This window comes from Agrilus planipennis, unplaced genomic scaffold (assembly GCF_000699045.2).
Source record: "Agrilus planipennis isolate EAB-ADULT unplaced genomic scaffold, Apla_2.0 scaffold28, whole genome shotgun sequence".
NCBI lineage: Eukaryota > Metazoa > Arthropoda > Insecta > Coleoptera > Buprestidae > Agrilus > Agrilus planipennis.
Window position 1 is genome coordinate 176,638 of NW_020438897.1, and position 20,394 is coordinate 197,031.

A 20,394-nucleotide genomic window follows, 5' to 3' on the forward strand; every position below is an offset into this window, starting at 1 on the left:
AGACGGTACAAAAATGAAATTACGTTTTTTAGTTCGTAGTAGCGTTTTATATCTCATAACGTTACAACTTTAGCGTCCACTTTTGCCATTATTTCGAATTGAAACTAAAAACATTTTACTATTTTTTTTTTGTTTACGACTAGATATCATTTAAATTATTGACCTTCAACGTTTGTGCTTTTACGTTTCTGAAATTGGAAATATTGACATTAAAATTTTGATGAGAATGACTTCTTTTGCCCGGGGGACTTTCCCTTAAAATTTCGTATTGTTAGAAAAAGATAAGTAACAAAATTTCTTTGAATAAGTATTTTCTAATGGTTTTTAAGTTCCAAGTAAATGAACGCGACGAAAAAGAAGCTGTAAAAAAACGTAACCTTCCTACAAAAGGGGCTATTTTTAAATTGGCTGTCAAGACATTAAAAAGACTACAGTTATTAATTCTCGAATATTTCCGTTTGTATTGAGTTTCTTTATTTACTTTTCATGCATATTACAAAAGAAGTGAAGAAAAATAGAGACTTTGAAATTATTTTTTAATTTCAAACCGTTAGAAAATAACATTCCAGATCAAGCTACAAAAGATCAACTTGATGAAGCTTTTGCTTTCCAAGTTTAATTATACAGAGAGAAAAAAAAAGAATTACTTACTGTAAAGTCTGATTGAGCCGTCCGTTTCACCTCTAGGGTTTTTCGCTACACACTTGTACGCTCCAAAATCTGCTTCTTGTATGTTATTGATGGTAAGACGCATATGAGTTTTATAAGCGGGGTTGCCAATGATGTTTTCGGTGTGATATTTTTTCGACTCGTGGATCATATGGCCGTCTTCTCTAGTCCAGTAATTCAGCGAACTTGGATGAGCTTCAGCAAAACATTCTAGTGTTACAGAATATGCCAATGGAGCGCCTACCAACTGGTGAGGAATCCATAACATCGGGGGGACTGGAAAGAAAGACGAAAATCAAATTGGATATGCTACTAACAGGAATAATACAACCACAATATTATTACAATTGTATGTGATGAATTGTATAGTCACTACAAAAAGATTTTAAATTTTCATAAGAAATTTGCAATTATTTTGATGCGGTTGTGTCTCTATGTTTGAAACTTAACCACAGTAGATATTGTTTATAATGATATTCACAATAGTAGCATAAAGGTTTATAAATTATATCTACAGTGGAATTCATTTATTATGGCTCCGCCTATATTGATCAACCGCTTAATACGAAGTAATTGCAGTGTTACGTTTGGTTTGCTTTAGGAAAGTTTCGATATAATGGCTCCGTTTAAAATGACATATCGTTTATTATGAGTGATTCTCAAGAAATCATATCCGGCTATAGTGACCCAAATGATTACTAATAACATTTTCGCTAATTTTTCTGACCTTATGTATATTGATATTACAATTCATTGTACTTTTTCTTTTAATAAATATATACAATTTGTAGATTTTCTCTCTATTAAACTTAATAACTAACCAAAATAGAAAGTTGTTTATTTTCTAAGACTATGCTTTGTATGACGCCCGCTTAGTACCTATGACGTGTTTGTCATTTTCCTTCGATATCATTATAAGCGAATTCTTCTGCACGAATTATGCATTAAAATTCAACTTTGCTTAAATTATACATGAAAATTTAAAAATTGTTTTAGTCATGTTGTTTTTTCATTATGAAGATATGACGATGACCACAAATACCGATAAGGCTAAAAGTGTCAGGTAGAAGCAGGACTGCAGAGGACCTAAACGTTCAGTTAAACCCTAGGCTATATTTTTAGTTGCTCAGCCGTTTTAGAAAATGCCAGGTTTTCAAACTGGCTGCAACATATAAATATATATATCTTGGCGATGCTATCTAGTGTTTTTAAAACGTAGAAGAACAATTAATCCTTTAACATGATGACTTAAAAGTCACAATAAAAGTAGGTAACTTCAGTTTTGTATAAGACGAGTGTTTCAAGAAATATGATGGGATTCAAAACATCTCGTCTGTTCTATTGATTTGATTCTTACGGTAAGTTATAAGATTTATAAATCTGAATTATTAGGTACGTTAGTCGTTTAATTATTCAGAGAAAATTTACAATAATGATTCTGACGACACCATAAAAGGTGGTCAAGTACAAAAACTTTAAAACCATTCAAAATGGTTTAACATACATATATAAGAGAATTTTTGGATAGTCCTTGGGGATCTTTTATTGCTGCGGCTATTTCTTGGAACACTCTGTATCAAATCCTTCGATTATTCCTACTTCTATTGCAGAAGTGTTGACAGTTGTGACATTTCAACACGTACAAAGACTACAATGCCAATATAATCGTTATAATTCTCTTGCAGAACACACCAATGACAATTTTTCAATAAGCATGACAATAAGTAACAATTCTATCTCAAGCACTCACATCAACGACAGTTTCCTGTTTAAGTATTATTTTGATTCATTTGTCGATTCTAATCAGTCACTGTGTTAATAATAAATGGTACCAATAAAGAAATTAACTTCTTGACGGGTTATGACTGTTAAAAAAAATTGTACTTATTTAATTAGTTGGACAACTGAAGCAATTAAGAATTTCAGAACATCCTAGAACGTGTCTTACGAACGAACACAACAATGTCACTAACAGATAATAAAATACTTGGAAAACTGTTAAAGAACACACAAGGGAAGTGAAAGTGTGTATTCCACATTTTTGGCTGAAACGATTCCAAATGTGTTTAATTAGATTACTGAAAGTTTACGAGCTCAACAGTTGCCAATGACACAGAAAACTGCGTAAAACGGAGATGTTTTGTTTGGGAATTCCGAACTATGAATCATGGATTCCGGCTTTTGCATACAGGGCGCTCCGAAAGGGAAAAAGAGAAGCAACGTTCAAGTCAAAGGTTACGGGTGCTGCAGAACTATCGAAAATATTGGATATTATATATTTACTTTTGTAACACAATTACTACAATATATCAATATGGCTGTTTATAGAGAGCCGTGACCAACTCTCGATGAAACGCCGGGAATACAACCCTAGCACCATAAATGACGATTCCCAGATCTGCCTTCTGACTGAGAAGATTGTCTCGCTGCAGAAAAATATATTTTAACCTTATCGTCATATGTATATGTGCTTCTTNTAGTACTGTTTCATAATTTTTGTTATTCCTTTGAAAAGCATAGATATTAAGGCACTTATGTAACATTTAACCAATTTTTACTGAAGTAAATACATAAATGTTCATTCACAAAGAAATACTAATTAAAGAAGTATTATTTGATAACTCGAAGTTTTTATGTGTCACATCGCAGTTCGAGTTATCGAAGTTCGACTGTATATTTAAGCAATACTTTTATTATTTATTTATTTAACGTCTTCGACAATTAACAATTTAAGAATTAATTTAGTTCTTTTATAGAGTTCCATTTTTGGTAAAAAAAATTGACAAAGAACTGAATTCCCGTCCCCGTCTGTCACACCCTAGTATTGTGAATGAAAAGAAGGTGTTCCCAAAAATAGAATATATTGCGCCTGTTTGCTGGCCCACGGAATTTGTTTTCAAATGTACGCTAAACGACAGTTTGTGATAACAGTTTAAACTTCTCCAAGTTTCAGGTTGAAGCTGTTTATTTTTTTATTTTGTAATACCTTGCAGATGAAGTAATCATTACAATTTCGACCAATGTTTCAATTAAAACTCAGTAATTAAGTGCGAGGTGCTTTTGGGGGTAGACAGTTCCGGATTTGGAGTCATTTGTGAAATTACATAAAAGTCTCTGATTGGGTATTTTAAAAACAAAAATTATTTTCTGTGTTTGATGAGTACAGTTATTTAAAATTATTTGATTTTATTAACTTTTGGAGTAATTATGACGAAATTGGTAAAGGGGTGTGAAATGAAATTCGTAAACTACCTCGCAGACAGGTAGTTTCTGGATGCAACGGTCGTGGGTATCTATTTATTTTTAAAATTAGGTATTATTTGGCAAACTAAATTTTGTTGAATCACAAACTTTCTCTTTAAATTTTAGAGGATTATCTGGATTAAAATATAGGATACATTATGAAATTTTTCTCATATTCGCATCGGATATACGGGTACATGTTACTGGTATCCGAACCCAGTTCTGCTAGCCGACAATAAAATCCACTAACAAACCGTATTATTAGCGCAGAGTTTTTGATATTTTGGTGAACCTGTGAACCACTTGCTTCTCTGAAAACTATCCTAAATTAATCTAATTCAAAAATGTTTTGAACAATTAGTGGATTTAATAATTAATATTTGTACGAATTATCCTATGTCATGTCTTACCTATGTACATACGCAGGAGTATATGTATTAAATATATGGTTTCAGGTTTGATAATACGTAATACAAAAGTCAATCAACTGTGAAAGCAGTTTTACGGTGGTGACGGCATTAAATCGAATTAATTAGATAATCATACTCTACAACATTTACTAAAACGTTCATCCAGTTATGATAGTCGAATAAGAACAAAATCTATTCTGTTTTTTTTTTGTGAAAGATACCGATCTTCTCTTTTGGTAGAACCACAACACAATGAGCAAGAAGAAACAGAGGCGTAGGCTCGAACAAATCAGACGAAAATAACGAACAACTGTCTCCAACAAAAACAATTGGTAATTTCTCAGATTAGAAAACAGTAATTGAAACAAGCAACCCTATGCATTATCCGAATGTTGACTGTGACATATGGTGAAGCTACCTTGGACCGAAGCAACGTTTATCGGTAGTACAAAATGTTCTCAGAGGGCCGAGAAGATGTGAACGATTAAGAGTGTGGCGGACGCCCGGAGCACGTCAACAACAGACATTGATGAAGTGAAGAAAATAGTTTTGACCAATCGTCGAATCATCGTTAGAGAAATTGCTGATGACCTGAATTGACTCCTGCCATTCGATTTTGACCAATGATTTGGGCATGAGACGAAACAGCATCGCATTATCATTGAAAAATAGCTGTTGGACTCTGTCCGCGACGACCCAAATTTGCTCCAGAATCATGAGTTTATGTTTATGACGTGGAAACCAAAGCTCAATCATCCCAATGGAAGCTGCCGTAGAACCAAGACCGAAAAAAGCACGTCAAGTTAGGTCGAATGTGAAGGTTTTGCTTACCGTTTTCTTCGATTGTATGGGCGCAGTGCATCATGAGTTTTTGCCACAGGGTACAACGGTCAATCAGGAATATTACCTACAAGTTATATGCAATTTGCGCGAAGCAATCCGCCTAAAACGCCCGGATTTGTGGATGAACAAAAATTGGCTTTTGCATCATGATAACCCCTCCCCCTCTGATACTGTGCGAATTTTTGGCTAAAAACAACACACTAATAGTGCCGCAGCCACCGTATTCCCCAGATCTGACCCCCTGTGACTGTTTGTTGTTCCCGAAACTGAAGAGGCTCATGAAAGGACTGCGCTACACTATGATTTAGGAGATAAAGACAGCATCGAAGGAGGAGCTGAACCAGATCACAAAAAATGATTTTTTGAAGTGCTTCGAGGATTGGAAAAAACGTTGGTAAGTGTTTAATATCTGGTGGAGATTACTTTGAAGGGAACAAAATAGATATTCATGAATTTCACAGACAACGACCTAGTAAGCAAATCAGAAATACCTACATCTATGATGTACGCCACTGGTAACAATTAACATGAATAACGGTTGGTTTAAACCGAAGATTACAAAATAAACGAACAACTAACACAAGTGTTCGTTATTTTTTGGAGACTATTAATCTTTCTCGTGATAGACCGGCAATCGGGCTGCGGACCCATATAATTATCAGATCCGAAACCGCTGAGAGGACCGGCTATTAACATAGGTATTACACCATCAAAGCGTTATAATTCTTTGTTGACGATGATGATCTACTTGTGACTTTTGACCCAAACCTATTTTCGTGGTGCATCCTATTACAATGAAATACCACAGTAGACGACAACGCAAGCCCTTCACGGTATACCAAAATATTTAATAGAACTTTTTGGTGTTAACGTACCTATTTATGTACCATGTGGCCACACAAGTTTATTTGTTTATACAAAACGAATATAAAACAGCGTAGAAATTAAATTTTAAGTATCTAGTTTTTAACGTATATGATATGATAATAACAAAGCAATAAATTCTTAATAAACGTATACCTACCAAATGAGCCAGAGTATTTTAGACAAAAGTAAAACAATTATAGCAACAGTAGAAACGAAACAGTTGCACTTCATAGTCAACGCAAAAAAAACACCTAGACTTTTAAAGCTCAAAATCCGTTTAAAAAGAGCTTTCTTCGACTGTTTTACTTCTCCAACATTCCACAAACAAACAAAAGAACCCTTTAAAATGAGCACAAACTGGCAAAAGAATAAAAATGAAAACAGGCATCACATATACCACCACATATTCCTCTCTCTATATTACTTCATTTCTTGTTGTATTCGTGGAAACCTACACACAAATTGTTGTAAAGCATTCAATTTTTCATTAACAGTTGATACTGACGATGAACGTGATGTACATCGATAAACATTTAGCAAACGTTTTTGCTAATGACAAACAAAACGCAACCATTTTATTACACATTTATTAAGACGTTTTATATCTTAATCTGCATCGACTAAACAATTTTGCATTTTAGTATCTGCAAAACCTGAAAATAACCACATTGTTCGGTAAAAAACGAAAATAGCAAAATTCTCAAAAGCAACTCGGCGCCATCGATATTTGTTTCCTCGAAAATTTAATAAGAAACTCTGGGGTTTCCAGGCAGTACTATAATAGTTATTAAAAGGAGATGCTTGGACTTGGTACCAAAAGATGTACAAGTTAAATTCATTCAAAAGAAGTGCGAGCTGACGTTTTTGCACCAAGCCCTTAAGCCCGAAGAAATAAAATACACGCAATAGCAGTAGATTTATATGATGGACTTACGCTGTGATTGTGTATTATTACTTTTTAAAGTTCAATCGATTTCTCTACAGTTGCAATGTTGTTGTTATCACTTGAACGACATTATTATGGTTCTTGGGATCGTGGAACGTCAATAATAAATGTTGTTCAAACGTGTTTTGTTTAAAAAGTATCGAGCCGTTATATCTCATGTTTACACTCAGACGCTGTTTATAACTGGAATACTACTCAAATTCCATGCTAGCTAGATATAAAATAGCAGTAATGATACAAAAAAGTAAAAAAGTTTGCATTTATGTAACAACGTCCAAAATAGAGACGATGAAAATTGCTATACTTCGCTTTCTCTACGATTATACTATCAAATTTATGATGAAACATCTTTAACATACTATAAACGACTTATGCATGCTTTTGTATTGCATGTATCTCTGGTTATCCCAAACTACTCAATGCTATTATCCTTTAATTATAAAAGTTTTATCAAAAATTTAAAAAAAACTTGAAATAAAACAAAAATCAGTAGCGACTCGTAAGTAATACGAGTGTTGACAAGATAACTAAATATATATTTAAGAAAACGGTAAGTAAAACTATTCTTTTATTTTCATTATTACTTACACCAAAATTTATGAAAGACAACATTCGGTTTCGTAATGTTCAAATGGGATATTAGTCTGTCTGGACGGGGGTGGGAATTGGAGGGAGTAGGAAAAGATCCAAAGACTTCGTCCCTATTGATAATTAGTGGGAGGGTTGATGGGTAGGCGTGGGAGGTGGAAGCTAAAAATAAAAATGGTAAATGTCTAGATGGTGGGACGCTCCCTCAAGTAAGGTTGATGGAGGGTGGATGAGTTAGGGCTGACTTTAAATAATCCCAAAAAAGTAGTGGTGAAAGTTGAGACTGACGGGGTTGAGGCACAGGGAGTGGGTGTAAAAATTGTTTTTTTTTTCTTTAATTTAGTAAAAGGATCAATAGCGATGAAGCAGATTTTCCGAAGTCTGGAATAGAAACATCGATAAAATTTTAAACAGAATTTTAAATTAACTTTATTTAAAAATGTCATTAGCTGAATGATATGCACAATCTTTTCGATGGAATTATCAATTAGTTCTGGACCTAAATTTTCATATAATTTCATGTTTTACCATTGCGGTACAGGATGTCGAAATATGTTGCTAAATGCATGCTAGCTAGACCCTTTAGATAACACCAAGATCGTTTTAAAAACGTGTTAGCAATTGAGTGCCAAAATAATTTAAGTGCATTGACATTTGCATCAGTACGTCCACCATTTATGTACATAACTTATGTACGGGATGTATGAAGGTAGACCAATAGATAAACCAATAGTACTTGCGTTACATTCATGTATGTACATACAAGCAAACCTACTAATAATACAATGTGTAACGTGCAGCCCAACAACCAACCGATAGCTTGTTAAGCTAGGTCAATCCAGCGGAACAACGTTAAATTGCGATTGTAGAAAATGTCCATAAGGCTTTAACAAACGATAATGAGGAAGTGAAACGATTTATTATACAATTTTTTATTGTTTTATAGTTAAAATAATATCTGGTATGAAAATACTGTTTGTTGTTAAAAAGGCAGTGCGAAAACATCCAAGACAGTTTTTCACTAACATCTTCGTTACTTTAAGCTGGGAGGAAAAACTATTGTTTATTAAATTTTGGGTGTGAATGATAACTAGTTTTATAAAGATAATAAACATATTGACACTAATCGAATCATTTCCCAACATTTCCTGTAAGTAACTAAAATTGATAATTGTTCCGAAAACATTCCTACCTCTTCTAATTAATTTTTATTATTTCAAATGAATGTTCCAAAAAGGATTCTGGTCGATTCTGGCTGTATGGAGTTGCAAAAAATTGTACACCTCTAGAAGGCTAATTTTTTGAATGGCAATGTTGCCCTGATTTGAAATTAAATTATGTTGGCATTTGTGAATTCTTATTGCAAAAGGAAATAAGAAATCACAAGTCAATTTCAGCAACTGACAGATGATATTAATTATGTTTATTCGCTACCAAGAAGTAATAACAACTTATCAAATCACCGTTCTACACCAGAACTCAATATTAAAAATTATTATCTGTACCCTCTTTTTACTGTAGCCTAGGCACTAATTTCTTTTTTAACGTACCTTTCCACCCTTGTCTATCTACAAGAGTTTTAGTATGTGTAATAAATATTTCTAGCGAATAATATTATATTTATATACCCACTAACTTTTACCCGCGGCGTCGCTCGCGTTGATGCCCTAAATACGGGTCAAAGATCATCGACGACCACATAAAACTAAATTTTTTCTACCCTCTGGAACAGTAGTTTTTTCTGGATAAAATGTACCCAATGTCCCTTTCTGTACCCCAGATAATACTCAATAACTGCATCGTAAAAATGAAACTAAACTCAATTTCTGCTAATCTTTAAACTAATGCTAAAGATTAATAAGTTTGCAATGGATGGAATAAAAGACCTTTCTTCATTGCAAACAGCAGAAAATGCATTTAAACACCTGAAGAAGCTAATGTTTTGACACAACTGTGCTGTATTTGTAAACAATACAGTCGAACTTCGATAACTCAAATTTTTGATAAGTCGAATCAAACTGATTAGCAATAGCGTCAAAAGTAGGAAATGCGTGTAAATTTGTCTTGATTACTCGAACGAAATATTTTGCGCCAACTTCGATAAGTCGAATTTTCTGGGGGAATCCCGTAATTACCGTCGATTTTAACCTATCTTTTTTAAGATAATTANTATTCAACTCTTTCAAATGAGTATATTTATAATAGGTATAGGTATGTATCTTTAGGGAAAGTAGTTACAATGAAAAATAATAAAATATTAAATACGGGACAATGTCTAATTGGATTAACTAATAATTTCTAGAAAACATAAGTACTTAGGCACCTATCAATATTCGTATAGTTTGTAGTATCTTGGGTGGTAAGGTAAACAGTAAAATAAACACGAAATAATTTAGGTTTGAAGTACAAATTTCGAATTCAGATAAACTTTTTGTTTCGCATATGTATAATTATGAAGATACTCTCTAACAAAGATATAAAGAAAAGTATTTCTTAAAATGTATTTAGTAAACACAATGAAAGTTAAAAATACGTTTTCTTTCAAAATTATCTAATACAACAGGAAATACAATGTAATTTTTATTTAAACTGGAGTATCTGTAATTCAACAAACTCTTAAGTTATATATTACAACTTTGTGTTAACGAAGTGGTAAAAACATTTTTTTTTTAATACTAATATGTCAGTTGTAAAGCAGTTCAATGTACTATAAATGCAATTGAATGTGTAGGATTTTTTTACCACACGTGCAATCCTAATAAAGGATAATAGGTACCTATACATATAAATCGACGTACTTGCTATCATATTACGTCTAAAGCCTTCTACCCATACGTAAGTATTTTCACTTATTACCAGGTGAAGTGGATTTATAGGTACGTATGTAGAAGTTAATAAAAGGTATCTTCCTAACATAAAAAACAAACGTAGGTACCTATAAAAATTTCAATCACACTTTTGCACTTCTTACAACATATTTAAAGGACTTCAAGAGAAATTTACTTAGTCTGTTTTGCGGGGGTTCGTTAAACTTAGCATATACGTAATATTAAATATACTTATCATTTACCTATATACTTTTGAGAGAAAAAATATAATTTTAATAAACTAACTTCATAACAACAAAAGAATATGGGTGTAAACGATCCATAGGGAACAGCTGTCTCGATGCGAGGCCAGACAAACCTACCTATAAACTTTGTATGCGACCCCTATTTTTCCGTATGTCGAAGAAGTATAATATACACCCACCTATTTTCAGTTCTCGTAACATAAATCGTCACTTTTTCGCCGAGAAATTGAGTTGCTATCAACCATTATTTTGAATTTAAATAAATTTATATCCCTATTAAAATTGCGTTTTTTTTTTATTGAGGGAAAAATTGCAAAAATAATAACCGATCAATTATTCCATGAATCAAACACAATTTACTTGGTTTAACTGAACAATGAAATTCTTGAACAAACGTACCTACAAATGTTTTCTTAATTGGACTGCATAAAACTAACAAAGGAACATTATAATTTCATTGTACAAAATTACTTTGTTCGGTTAACGTACCGGTCATTTGTGTACGTATACACATGTACATATATGCAGTAGTTCTAATAAGTTATCAAGAGGATTTGTAAAAGTACGACATTTGAAATATTCTTGTATAATAAAGTCAATATATTTTCAAAGAATAGCCTTTATGTAATTGATAAAAACATAAAATTCTTACCAGAAAAGTTACTATTCCAATATTAACACAAAAAATGAACACACAATGCCGGCACGCCACACGAACCAACTACATCAACTCCCCGATTTCGAAGCGCGCACAACGAATAATGAATATGGCGGCCAAAATTCCCCACCAAAAAGAGCGAACTTCAGTGTGCTATTGGAGGATTGGATTGGAGCATTCAATTTACTAGACGCTTCTTGTTACCAACCAAATGAATCAACCCTTTACCAATATCGTGCCCTTCAGTAATTATCACGTGTATTGGAATAGGGTGTGGTACTTAACTCACTTGTTAAGTTTATGAGTGGCAATATTATAGAAAAAAACAAAGTTTGGAACTTACAATTAGAAAAATATATTTTTTGAAATTTATAATCGAAAATATCTCCTACATTTTACTTACTGTAATATTTATCCGTTTTGATATAAGTATTTAAGATACCTTGAAACACTGTTCTATAAATTTTTTGTACTGTTTACGTTAAATTTAGCAATATGAGATAATAATTGTAGGGAAGAATTGAAATTTTTTGCAATCAGGTGCATGAGTACTTATTTTTAGATAGTTTTATACAAAACCAAATTGAATAAAAATAAAAAGTACTTATTATTTCGTTTAATTAGTTTATAAAAAGAAGTTATAAAATATACAAATATAAAAAAGTGAGGCGAAAACTTTTGTTTTAGGGAAATAAGGAATTGCAGAAAAAAATCCCACTACTGATCTATAGCACTATGCGCCCAACTTCAGAATGCTGTATTTGAAAAGCAATAAACCATTAGTCAGTAATCTATCAAGTATAAATCTATTATCTATGGTCAGTAACTGTGAATTTGTAAAACCGAAAAAATTAAAATCATTTGAATGAAATGAATTTTTTGAAACTACACATATTTATTTTAAAATACTGACATTACTTCTGTCTGATAATTTGGTAAGTTAACGCTGAGCTTGTCCTATTCATAAAACCGTTTTTATTTACAGCACCACTCTTAATATTAATTTTATGCTTTACAATTACATACACTGTTGAACTTTAACCCATAAATTATTAATTTTTTATCAGTAAAAATATATAATATGTACTCTTACTCTTACTCTTATTTATTTTCAAGATTATATTTAATGAAGATTACATTTTTCAAATGTTTGTTGATGATAAAACAGCAAATCACAAATGAGTTTCTTAATGAACTTTCAGTAATGAAAGAGAAGGCAAATGGATCTTTTTAATTTTTTGAAGCGGCCTTCTCTTGTGGCTGACATACAAAGATTTTTTGGAGTTCAGGCAATAAAAGAAGTTGACTTATGTGAAAGAAAAAATATTTCTAATCAAACCAACCAAAAGTATACAATAAAGAATTATTTCTGGTATTATTTGTTCTGTTTTGGAACTGAATTAGGAGATGAAATGTTTTATTTGTCCTTTATACCATTTTGGTTTTGGAACATTGATGGAGCAGTTGGCCGACGAGTGGTACTTGTATGGACAATTGTGATGTACATTGGTAAGTCACCTATTGTAATAGCAAAAATGTATATTTTATATTTACTATTTTAAGGTCAGGGAATTAAGGACATAATTAAATGGGAGAGGCCTGGCCCACCAGTTATAAAATTGCAAAAAAAATGGGCCTTGGAGTATGGTATGCCTTCCACACATGCCATGGTAGGAGTTTCCATACCATTTTCTGTTATATTGTATACTATGAACCGTTATCAATATAATGTACAAGCTGGTTTTGTGATCGCCATTGTTTGGTGCAGCATTGTTTCTATAAGCCGTCTATACTTGGGAATGCATACAGTTCTGGTATGTGTTACTTCAGCACTTATTCCAAACAATCTTTTAAATTATTTACATTTAAGGATGTACTTGCTGGATTAGCACTATCGATAATGTTAATGTTTCCTTTAGTTCCACTGATAGATAAACTAGACAGTTACTTTTTAACAAACCCAACATCTCCATTTCTTCTGATTGTTATTTCTCTTTTAATGATTGTATATTATCCTAATAGTGGAAAATGGACACCAACAAGGTACCCATTATATTTAAAGTTCAATTACTTTGAAATTACTAACATATTTTCACAGGGGTGATACAACAATGATTGTGTCAGTATGTGTTGGATTATTAATAGGAGCATGGCTGAACTATCAGACGGGAAACATGACCAATTCAGACCTTATACCTCCGTATGCAATATTTTGGCCATCCTATACAATGTTGGGTAGTTTAATCTTGCGTACTACATTGGGATTTGTACTTCTTTTATTCATAAGAAGTATAGCAAAATCAGTTTCCTATAAATTTTTATGCACACTCTTGGGCCAAAATGCCACTGAAATCAAAAATTCAAAAGATTCATTAGATAACAAGCACAAAACTTTTGTTGATTTGGGTTGCAAGTACCTCACTTGTGCTGTAATTGGATTTTCTCTTATTTATTTGCTCCCTAATTTATTTAAATTTCTAAAAATAGAAAGGCCAACGTTTTGCACAGAATTATGACTTCATAGTCCCAGTGAAACATTTTGAAAATATGTAACATGAAATTTAAAGTAACAATGGTCAGTTACCATTGTTACATTAAATTTCATGTTACATATCTTATTAATTTATACTTTTAAGAATCTTATTAATTTTGCTTGTCTAATTAACCTTTCGAAAATAATAGTATTAGGTTCAAAATAAAGATCTGATGTACTATACACACTACTATTATAGAAAGTTAATTAAAAGCAAGTAAATGAAGGTTGCTTTATGATAGTTTAGACCATTTTGTTTGCAATAATGTGATAAGATTTATTACTAGTATTTACAGTAAAATTTTCAAAAAGAAAACCTATAATGATATAAAATTAAGCATATGTTGAAATAACAAATACTATATTAGTATTATTGTAATTATAATATAAATTTTAAACAGAATTTATGTTACTAAAATAAATATAATTTAACTGCATACATTTTCCTTCAGTGGCATTGTTATTGTTAAGATCTGAAATAAAACATATAATTACAAAAATGCCATGTTTCTTTTATATACAATATACCTTTGAATCAATGTTAAATTCTGACTGAACTAGTTCTTGATTTAAAAGACATGGAAGAAATATGTCTAATAAATAATTTCTTGTTTTACATTCCAATATAATTCTATCTTCACCAACATCTAAAGTAAGTTCTTCTGATTTAAACTAAAAATAATTGCTATTAATATTTTGTTATTATTACTAAATAACTTACAATATCAGGAAATCTAAATTCTCCTAGAAGAACATTTTGTGCTGTTTTTGGCTTGTACAAACGATACTGTGGCTTTTTTGTGCCAGTCATAGCATTTTCAAGCTCAGTACTTGAAATTGTCTCAATCAGAGGTCTAATGTCTTTTGTATTGTTGGTTTTAGTAATACTATTGAAAATTGATTTTTCTTTATTATTATTTATCTTCTCTTCAATATCTCTTTGCTGTATTCTGTGTACTTGGAGAGTACCAAATGCTTTTCTATTCCTTAGAATTACTCTTTCATCCGTTGTGGCAATGTTATACTTATTTTTGACACCCTCAAAAGCTACAGCTGTTAAGAAATCTTTAAATAAAGAACTCTGTTCAACCTTATTAAAAAAAGTTGAGTTTATTGCTACATCAACAGCTTTAGCAGTGTTTCCTTTTTTATCTGTTTCTGTTCTTACGTTTCCAATGCTCATAGGTACACGAAACTGGGAAGGATCATCTGTGGTTAAGATTTCATTCAATTCTGCTTCAGAAATATCTATAGGGGCAGGTAGAGCATCAGTCTGACAAATATTAATAAACAATTTAGTGTCTGTTCCCAATTCTCTAGATTTTATGCAAAATCCTGAAATATTTAGTAGTCATAAGTACCAGTAATATTGTCTGTTATATGTGGTTTACCAGGCATTGGTTTTACGATTCTGCTTGGCAATGCAGTCTGGTGTAAAAAATTTTCAAACTGTTCTTCTTCTGAGTCATTCTTATCAAAGATAAAAATTATAATTATAAATATATTGGCATTTATATTACAATGCTTACTATAATCTTTAAATTCTTTTCCAGAATAGAGGCATCAGCATCCAAAAATAGTTTACTTTCCATATTTATTTTAATTTTTTTAAAAACATCAAATTACACAGTATTTTATTAACCTAACATTTATTGCGTGCTTGTCAATAATCATAGATTAGAGATATATAATACACCTTACAGCTTACAGTACATATTTCTTCAATCTGTAACTATATATCTCTTATCTATATCAATAATATTTGTTAATTGTACGTAGCAGTTGATTGCACTTTATTGTTATTTTCTGAGTTTGTTATGAACATGATCGATGTGATCGATCTTAATTTTTGCCTATGAGCTTATCTATGCCTATGGGTTTGGCAACGATAACGGTCATATGACGATCAGAGATAATCATGGATAGATAATAAAAACTGATATTAATGATATCTAAACTGACCAAGCTACTGTAGATTATAGTTAATTGCTCAAAATTATTCTCAAAAACTAAATCACGAACATCTGACACATTTTTATACAAAAACACGTCTTTTTAATTATTTTTACATCTTCGCTGCCGTAAATCACCTCGGTTTTATCTTATCGTTCTACTGATTAAAATAATTTGAATAAATGTTTCGATATTTCTTTTGTACATTCTGGTTCAGTTTGATAAAATGGAGAGGATTTGTGAAAATGAATTTTGGGTAATATACCTATATTTGAAACAAATGATAATATTTAAAAGCTTCGTACTTTAAATGTATTTTAGAATTTAAATCTAACATGGTATACAAAGGATCCAAAATTTACAAACTGTTTTGAAAGAACTATATTGATATGGATTCCCTGTGTGTTTTTATGGGTATTTTCATTTGTGGATATATATTTCTTCAGAAGTAGTAAAAACAAAGACATTCCTTGGAAGTTCTGCAATGCCACTAAACTTGGAATAACAGTGTTTCTTATTGCATTGGCTTTTTTTGAGCTTATCCTACCCCTATTATCAAAAACCATCATTGTAACAGTGGATATATTAACGCCTATCTTGAAGTTATTAACGTTTGTAAGTATCTTTATACATGTATGCCTATAAATTTTTCTCCAATTATTTATATATAATAAATTAAGTTTTTTTTATTTTTGAAAATTAAAAAGTATTTTATCTTCTACACTGATAGTTTTAAAAGAAATTATCCTTTGTTGGTGTAAATATGTTTAAGAAAATTTATGTATACTTATATTAAATTACATTACATTTCTAAGTAATTTCACACAAGTAATTAATATACATAAACATTTTTAGAGTTTATCTGCATTTCTACTAATTTTCAACAAAAAAAATGGTTTTGGATCATCAGGTCTGCTATTTATGTTTTGGTTTCTTTTGGTTATATGTGGAATACCACAGTTGAGATCAGAAATACAAAGAAATAATTATCAGGCCTCAGTTTCATTTCATTCCCATGTTGTTTATTTTATTTATTATGCTGGTGCTATTGTAATGTTAATTTTAAATTGTTTTGCTGATGAAGTCCCCAAAATCACCAAATATCCGGGATTAAAGGTAATATTTGTAATAAAGGGGTAGTTTTAAAGGTTGATTAAAAACTACAATAATATTAAATAGAAATTATGGCCTGAGGATAGATATAGTTTTCCCTCCAGGATAACTTTTGTGTGGTTCAATAGTCTTATTTGGAGAGGTTTTAAACACCCATTGAATAAGTCTGATTTGTGGGAGTTAAATCATGAAGAAAGAGCAAATGAAATTTTGCCTTGCTTTGAAAAGAATTGGAAAAGATGTTCTGAAAGGTACATACTATTTATTAGCAAATTACTTTATAATTTAATTTTGAACCATGGGAAAAGTTTATATTTAATTCTTAAAATAATTAGTTTTTGCGTCAAACAACATTCTGTAGAAAACTAAATACCTTTATGCATGATATATTAATCTCTTTAATGAGCGAAACTCCTTTTCTAGTTACCATGAGGCTTCATACAAGGGTGTTTCAGAAGAAGTGACTTTACTTAACTGTCCTAACAAAAAAAAGAAGAAACAAGCTTCAATTATACCTGCTGTAATCAGAACATTTTGGCCTATGTTAATGTGCGGCTCGATTTTTAAATTTATTTTTGATTGCTTTCTCTTCGTTAATCCTTATATTCTGAAGTAAGTATAAAACTTTTAGATATTTAAACTGTTAAGTTTTAGTTGAAAGTTTAATTGTTTTTTTTAACTTTTTAATTTAATTAATTTTTATACTATTGAACCGCCATCAAGCCATGAAACATTTTTTTTATTGGGTATAGATTTAATTTTTTTATTATTTTATCATTACATAATTAAAACAAACACAATAAAATTAGGCTTAAACAAAGAACATGAAAAGATGTGATAATTTACATAAAAAAAATTATTTGAAGATTGCTTCTATCATTTGTAAAAAAAGAGGAAGAAAGATGGAAAGGTTACTTTTATGCATGTTTGCTATTGTTTGCGTCGACGATCCAAACGTTGATATTCGCACAAGGCTTGAACAAAATGTTTATTGTTGGAATGCGAATACGGACTGCCCTTATATCATCAATTTACCGGAAATCTCTTCGTATTTCAAATGCCGCAAAAAAAGACATATCGACAGGGGAAATTGTTAACTTGATATCAATAGATGCTGAACGATTCGTTGAGTTTATCAGTTCTGTGAATATGCTTTGGTCAGCACCTTTCCAAATTATTATAGCCCTTATTTTCTTATGGAAATTATTGGGGCTTGCCGTACTGTTAGGTTTAATGGTTATGCTTGTATTGATTCCCGTTAATTTGTTTATTGGTAATAAAATGAAGAATCTGCAAACTTTACAAATGAAACACAAAGATGAAAGGATAAAATTTATGAACGAAATACTTGTTGGTATAAAGGTTTTAAAAATGTATGCCTGGGAATCCAGCTTTGAAAAAAATGTTCAAGCGATACGAGATAAAGAAATCGCGATTCTTAAACGAATTGCTATGTTAAAAGCAGCTACCTCTTTTATTTGGTCTTGCGCACCCTTTTTTGTAAGTTATTGTATGTTGTTAATCAATTATATTTGATCTGAAATGAAATTATTATTAACTTATACTTTTTGTAGGTATCATTGTCATCATTTGGTACATTCGTGTTGCTTGATAAAAAAAACGTGTTAGATGTAGAAACGGTTTTTGTATCATTGTCTCTTTTTAACGTTCTTCACTATCCGTTAAACATGTTCCCTACCTTAATTACGCAAATGACACAAGTAGGTACTGAAATTAAGAAGAAAATACCTATACCGTTTTAATTTTCAATCATTTTAGACAGTTGTATCAATTAAAAGAATAAATAAATTTATGAATACGCCAGAATTATGCCAAAAAGATATAAAACATGGTCTTTCCGATAGTAAGTTTTATTTTATGGTACCTAATTTAATTTACCTTTCAACTGTCTAAGATTATTTAGAAAATCAAATTTCATGTTTTGTAGCAGTCTCATGGTTTTTGAGTGACAGTTTTTTGGACTTTTCAAATTTGCTTTGCTAGACAGCCTAAAATTAAGGATTTCTTAATGGTATTATATACAGTTATGCTATCATCTGTGTTTTAGAACTTACGAGTGGCTACTGCGTTTTTTCTTAAATCTGAAATTTTAAAACCACAAAAAAATATGCAAAACAAAATTTTAGGATTATAGATTAAATAAAAAGTGCGGTTGCAACTCCTAAATTTTAAAACATATAGATGAGGACTTGTAAAAAAAGCAAAAAAGTCGTAAACATGGAATTCAATTATCTAGATAACTTTAGGGTCCCCAAATAATACTATAATATTATTTACTACTAATGGAACAAGCTATATATTAATCAATATTTTTGTGTAAAATATTCTGCGTAGGTTTGAATTCAGAGTCACCTATATCAATACAAGATGGAAATTTTGATTGGTTCGAGGAGCCTATTTTAAGAGACATAAATCTTAGATTTGAGAAGGGAAAATTGACGGCAGTTGTTGGAGCCGTTGGTTCTGGCAAAAGTAGTTTATTATCTGCGATATTAGGAGAAATGAATAAAACTGGTGGAAAAGTAAATATTTTAGGGAAAGTAGCTTATGTTCCACAGCAGGCTTGGATATTAAATGCATCTTTGCGAGAGAATATTCTTTTAGGGAAACCGTTTGATAAACAGCTTTACGAAACGGTTTTAAAAATTTGTGATTTGTTCTCCGATATTAGAACGTTTGAAGCGAAAGATGAAATTGAAATAGGTGAAAAGGGCAATACTCTCTCAGGGGGTCAAAAGCAAAGAGTGAGTCTTGCAAGAGCGCTGTACTCAAATTCCGATATTTATTTGCTAGATGATCCTTTAAGTGCCGTAGACAGCCGTGTGGGTAATAATATTTTTGAAAAAGTAATAGGACCAAATGGTATATTGAAAAATAAAACCAGAATTTTTATAACTCACAATTTAAAACATTTACCTAATGTTGATAGAATTATTGTAATGAAGGAAGGAAGAGTTACAGAAAATGGCACATATTATGAACTGATGAATAATAAAGGAGCATTCTCAGAATTTATCATTTTCCACACGACAGAAATAAGTAACGAAAAAGAAGAGGGTAATTTTCCTACAGTTATTTTAAATTGCACTTTGTTATAATTTTGTTTTGTAGAAGAGAAGGATGATCTTCTATTTCCTTCAACTTCGATCTGCTCAGTAAATCAGAAATCGGAATTTCAAAGTTTGTTGACGAAAGGGTTAAATACAGAAAAATTAATATCTCCAGAAAAAATTAAAACTGGTACAGTGGAATGGTCCGTCTACAAACATTATTTTAAGTCAATTGGTACTTTTACCATACTAGCAACTATAGTAATGCACATAGCTTTTCAGTTCTTTAGCGTTGGTTCCAACTTTTGGCTTTCTAAATGGTCTGAANATTGTGAATCTAATGTCAGTGGATGCACAAAAGTTCATCGATCTCACTGCTTATTTAAATATGCTTTGGTCTGCACCTTTACAAATTGTACTTGCGGAA

At 31.2% G+C, this 20,394-nt stretch overlaps 4 protein-coding genes across 10 annotated transcripts in view; 2 read left to right on the top strand and 2 right to left on the bottom strand.

Moving 5' to 3' along the window:
* Positions 1-11,381, bottom strand: part of LOC108744541 (pollen-specific leucine-rich repeat extensin-like protein 1) — a 107,718-nt gene extending 96,337 nt beyond the window's left edge. Inside the window, exon 1 of the mRNA XM_018480358.2 lies at positions 11,292-11,381. The gene's annotated coding sequence lies outside the window, so the exon portion shown is untranslated. The remainder of the gene's footprint in view (positions 1-11,291) is intronic.
* Positions 11,382-12,030: 649 nt separating this feature from the next.
* LOC108744548 (sphingosine-1-phosphate phosphatase 1) lies at positions 12,031-14,330 on the top strand. Of its 2 annotated transcripts, none has more exons than XM_025973198.1 (5): positions 12,031-12,232; positions 12,414-12,806; positions 12,861-13,111; positions 13,168-13,340; positions 13,396-14,330. In XM_025973198.1, the coding sequence occupies exons 2-5, from the start codon at positions 12,518-12,520 to the stop codon at positions 13,811-13,813; spliced, it is 1,131 nt and encodes a 376-aa protein (XP_025828983.1). In that variant the 5' UTR covers positions 12,031-12,232; positions 12,414-12,517; the 3' UTR covers positions 13,814-14,330. The 2 variants fall into 2 exon arrangements, with proteins under 2 accessions (XP_025828983.1, XP_025828982.1); XM_025973197.1 differs by having other exon boundaries at positions 12,500-12,806.
* On the bottom strand, positions 14,186-15,447 carry LOC108744525 (PIH1 domain-containing protein 1). The gene is made up of 5 exons (XM_025973199.1): positions 15,360-15,447; positions 15,222-15,300; positions 14,552-15,165; positions 14,359-14,502; positions 14,186-14,303 (listed from the first exon to the last, which is right to left on the bottom strand). The coding sequence occupies exons 1-5, from the start codon at positions 15,420-15,422 to the stop codon at positions 14,259-14,261; spliced, it is 945 nt and encodes a 314-aa protein (XP_025828984.1). The 5' UTR covers positions 15,423-15,447; the 3' UTR covers positions 14,186-14,258.
* Positions 15,448-15,835: 388 nt separating this feature from the next.
* Positions 15,836-20,291, top strand: LOC108744545 (multidrug resistance-associated protein 1-like). Of its 6 annotated transcripts, XM_025973196.1 has the most exons (11): positions 15,947-16,039; positions 16,105-16,398; positions 16,639-16,899; positions 16,963-17,147; positions 17,320-17,508; positions 17,763-18,396; positions 18,471-18,617; positions 18,676-18,760; positions 19,252-19,974; positions 20,029-20,202; positions 20,250-20,291. In XM_025973196.1, exons 1-11 carry the CDS (start codon positions 16,010-16,012, stop codon positions 20,255-20,257), a joined length of 2,730 nt encoding a protein of 909 aa, XP_025828981.1. In that variant the 5' UTR covers positions 15,947-16,009; the 3' UTR covers positions 20,258-20,291. The 6 variants fall into 6 exon arrangements, with proteins under 6 accessions (XP_018335873.1, XP_018335872.1, XP_025828981.1 ...); XM_018480369.2 differs by lacking the exons at positions 20,029-20,202; positions 20,250-20,291 and having other exon boundaries at positions 19,252-19,661; positions 19,724-19,820; XM_018480371.1 differs by lacking the exons at positions 19,252-19,974; positions 20,029-20,202; positions 20,250-20,291 and having other exon boundaries at positions 15,836-16,039; positions 18,471-18,621; positions 18,676-18,711.
* Positions 20,292-20,394: the final 103 nt, after the last annotated feature.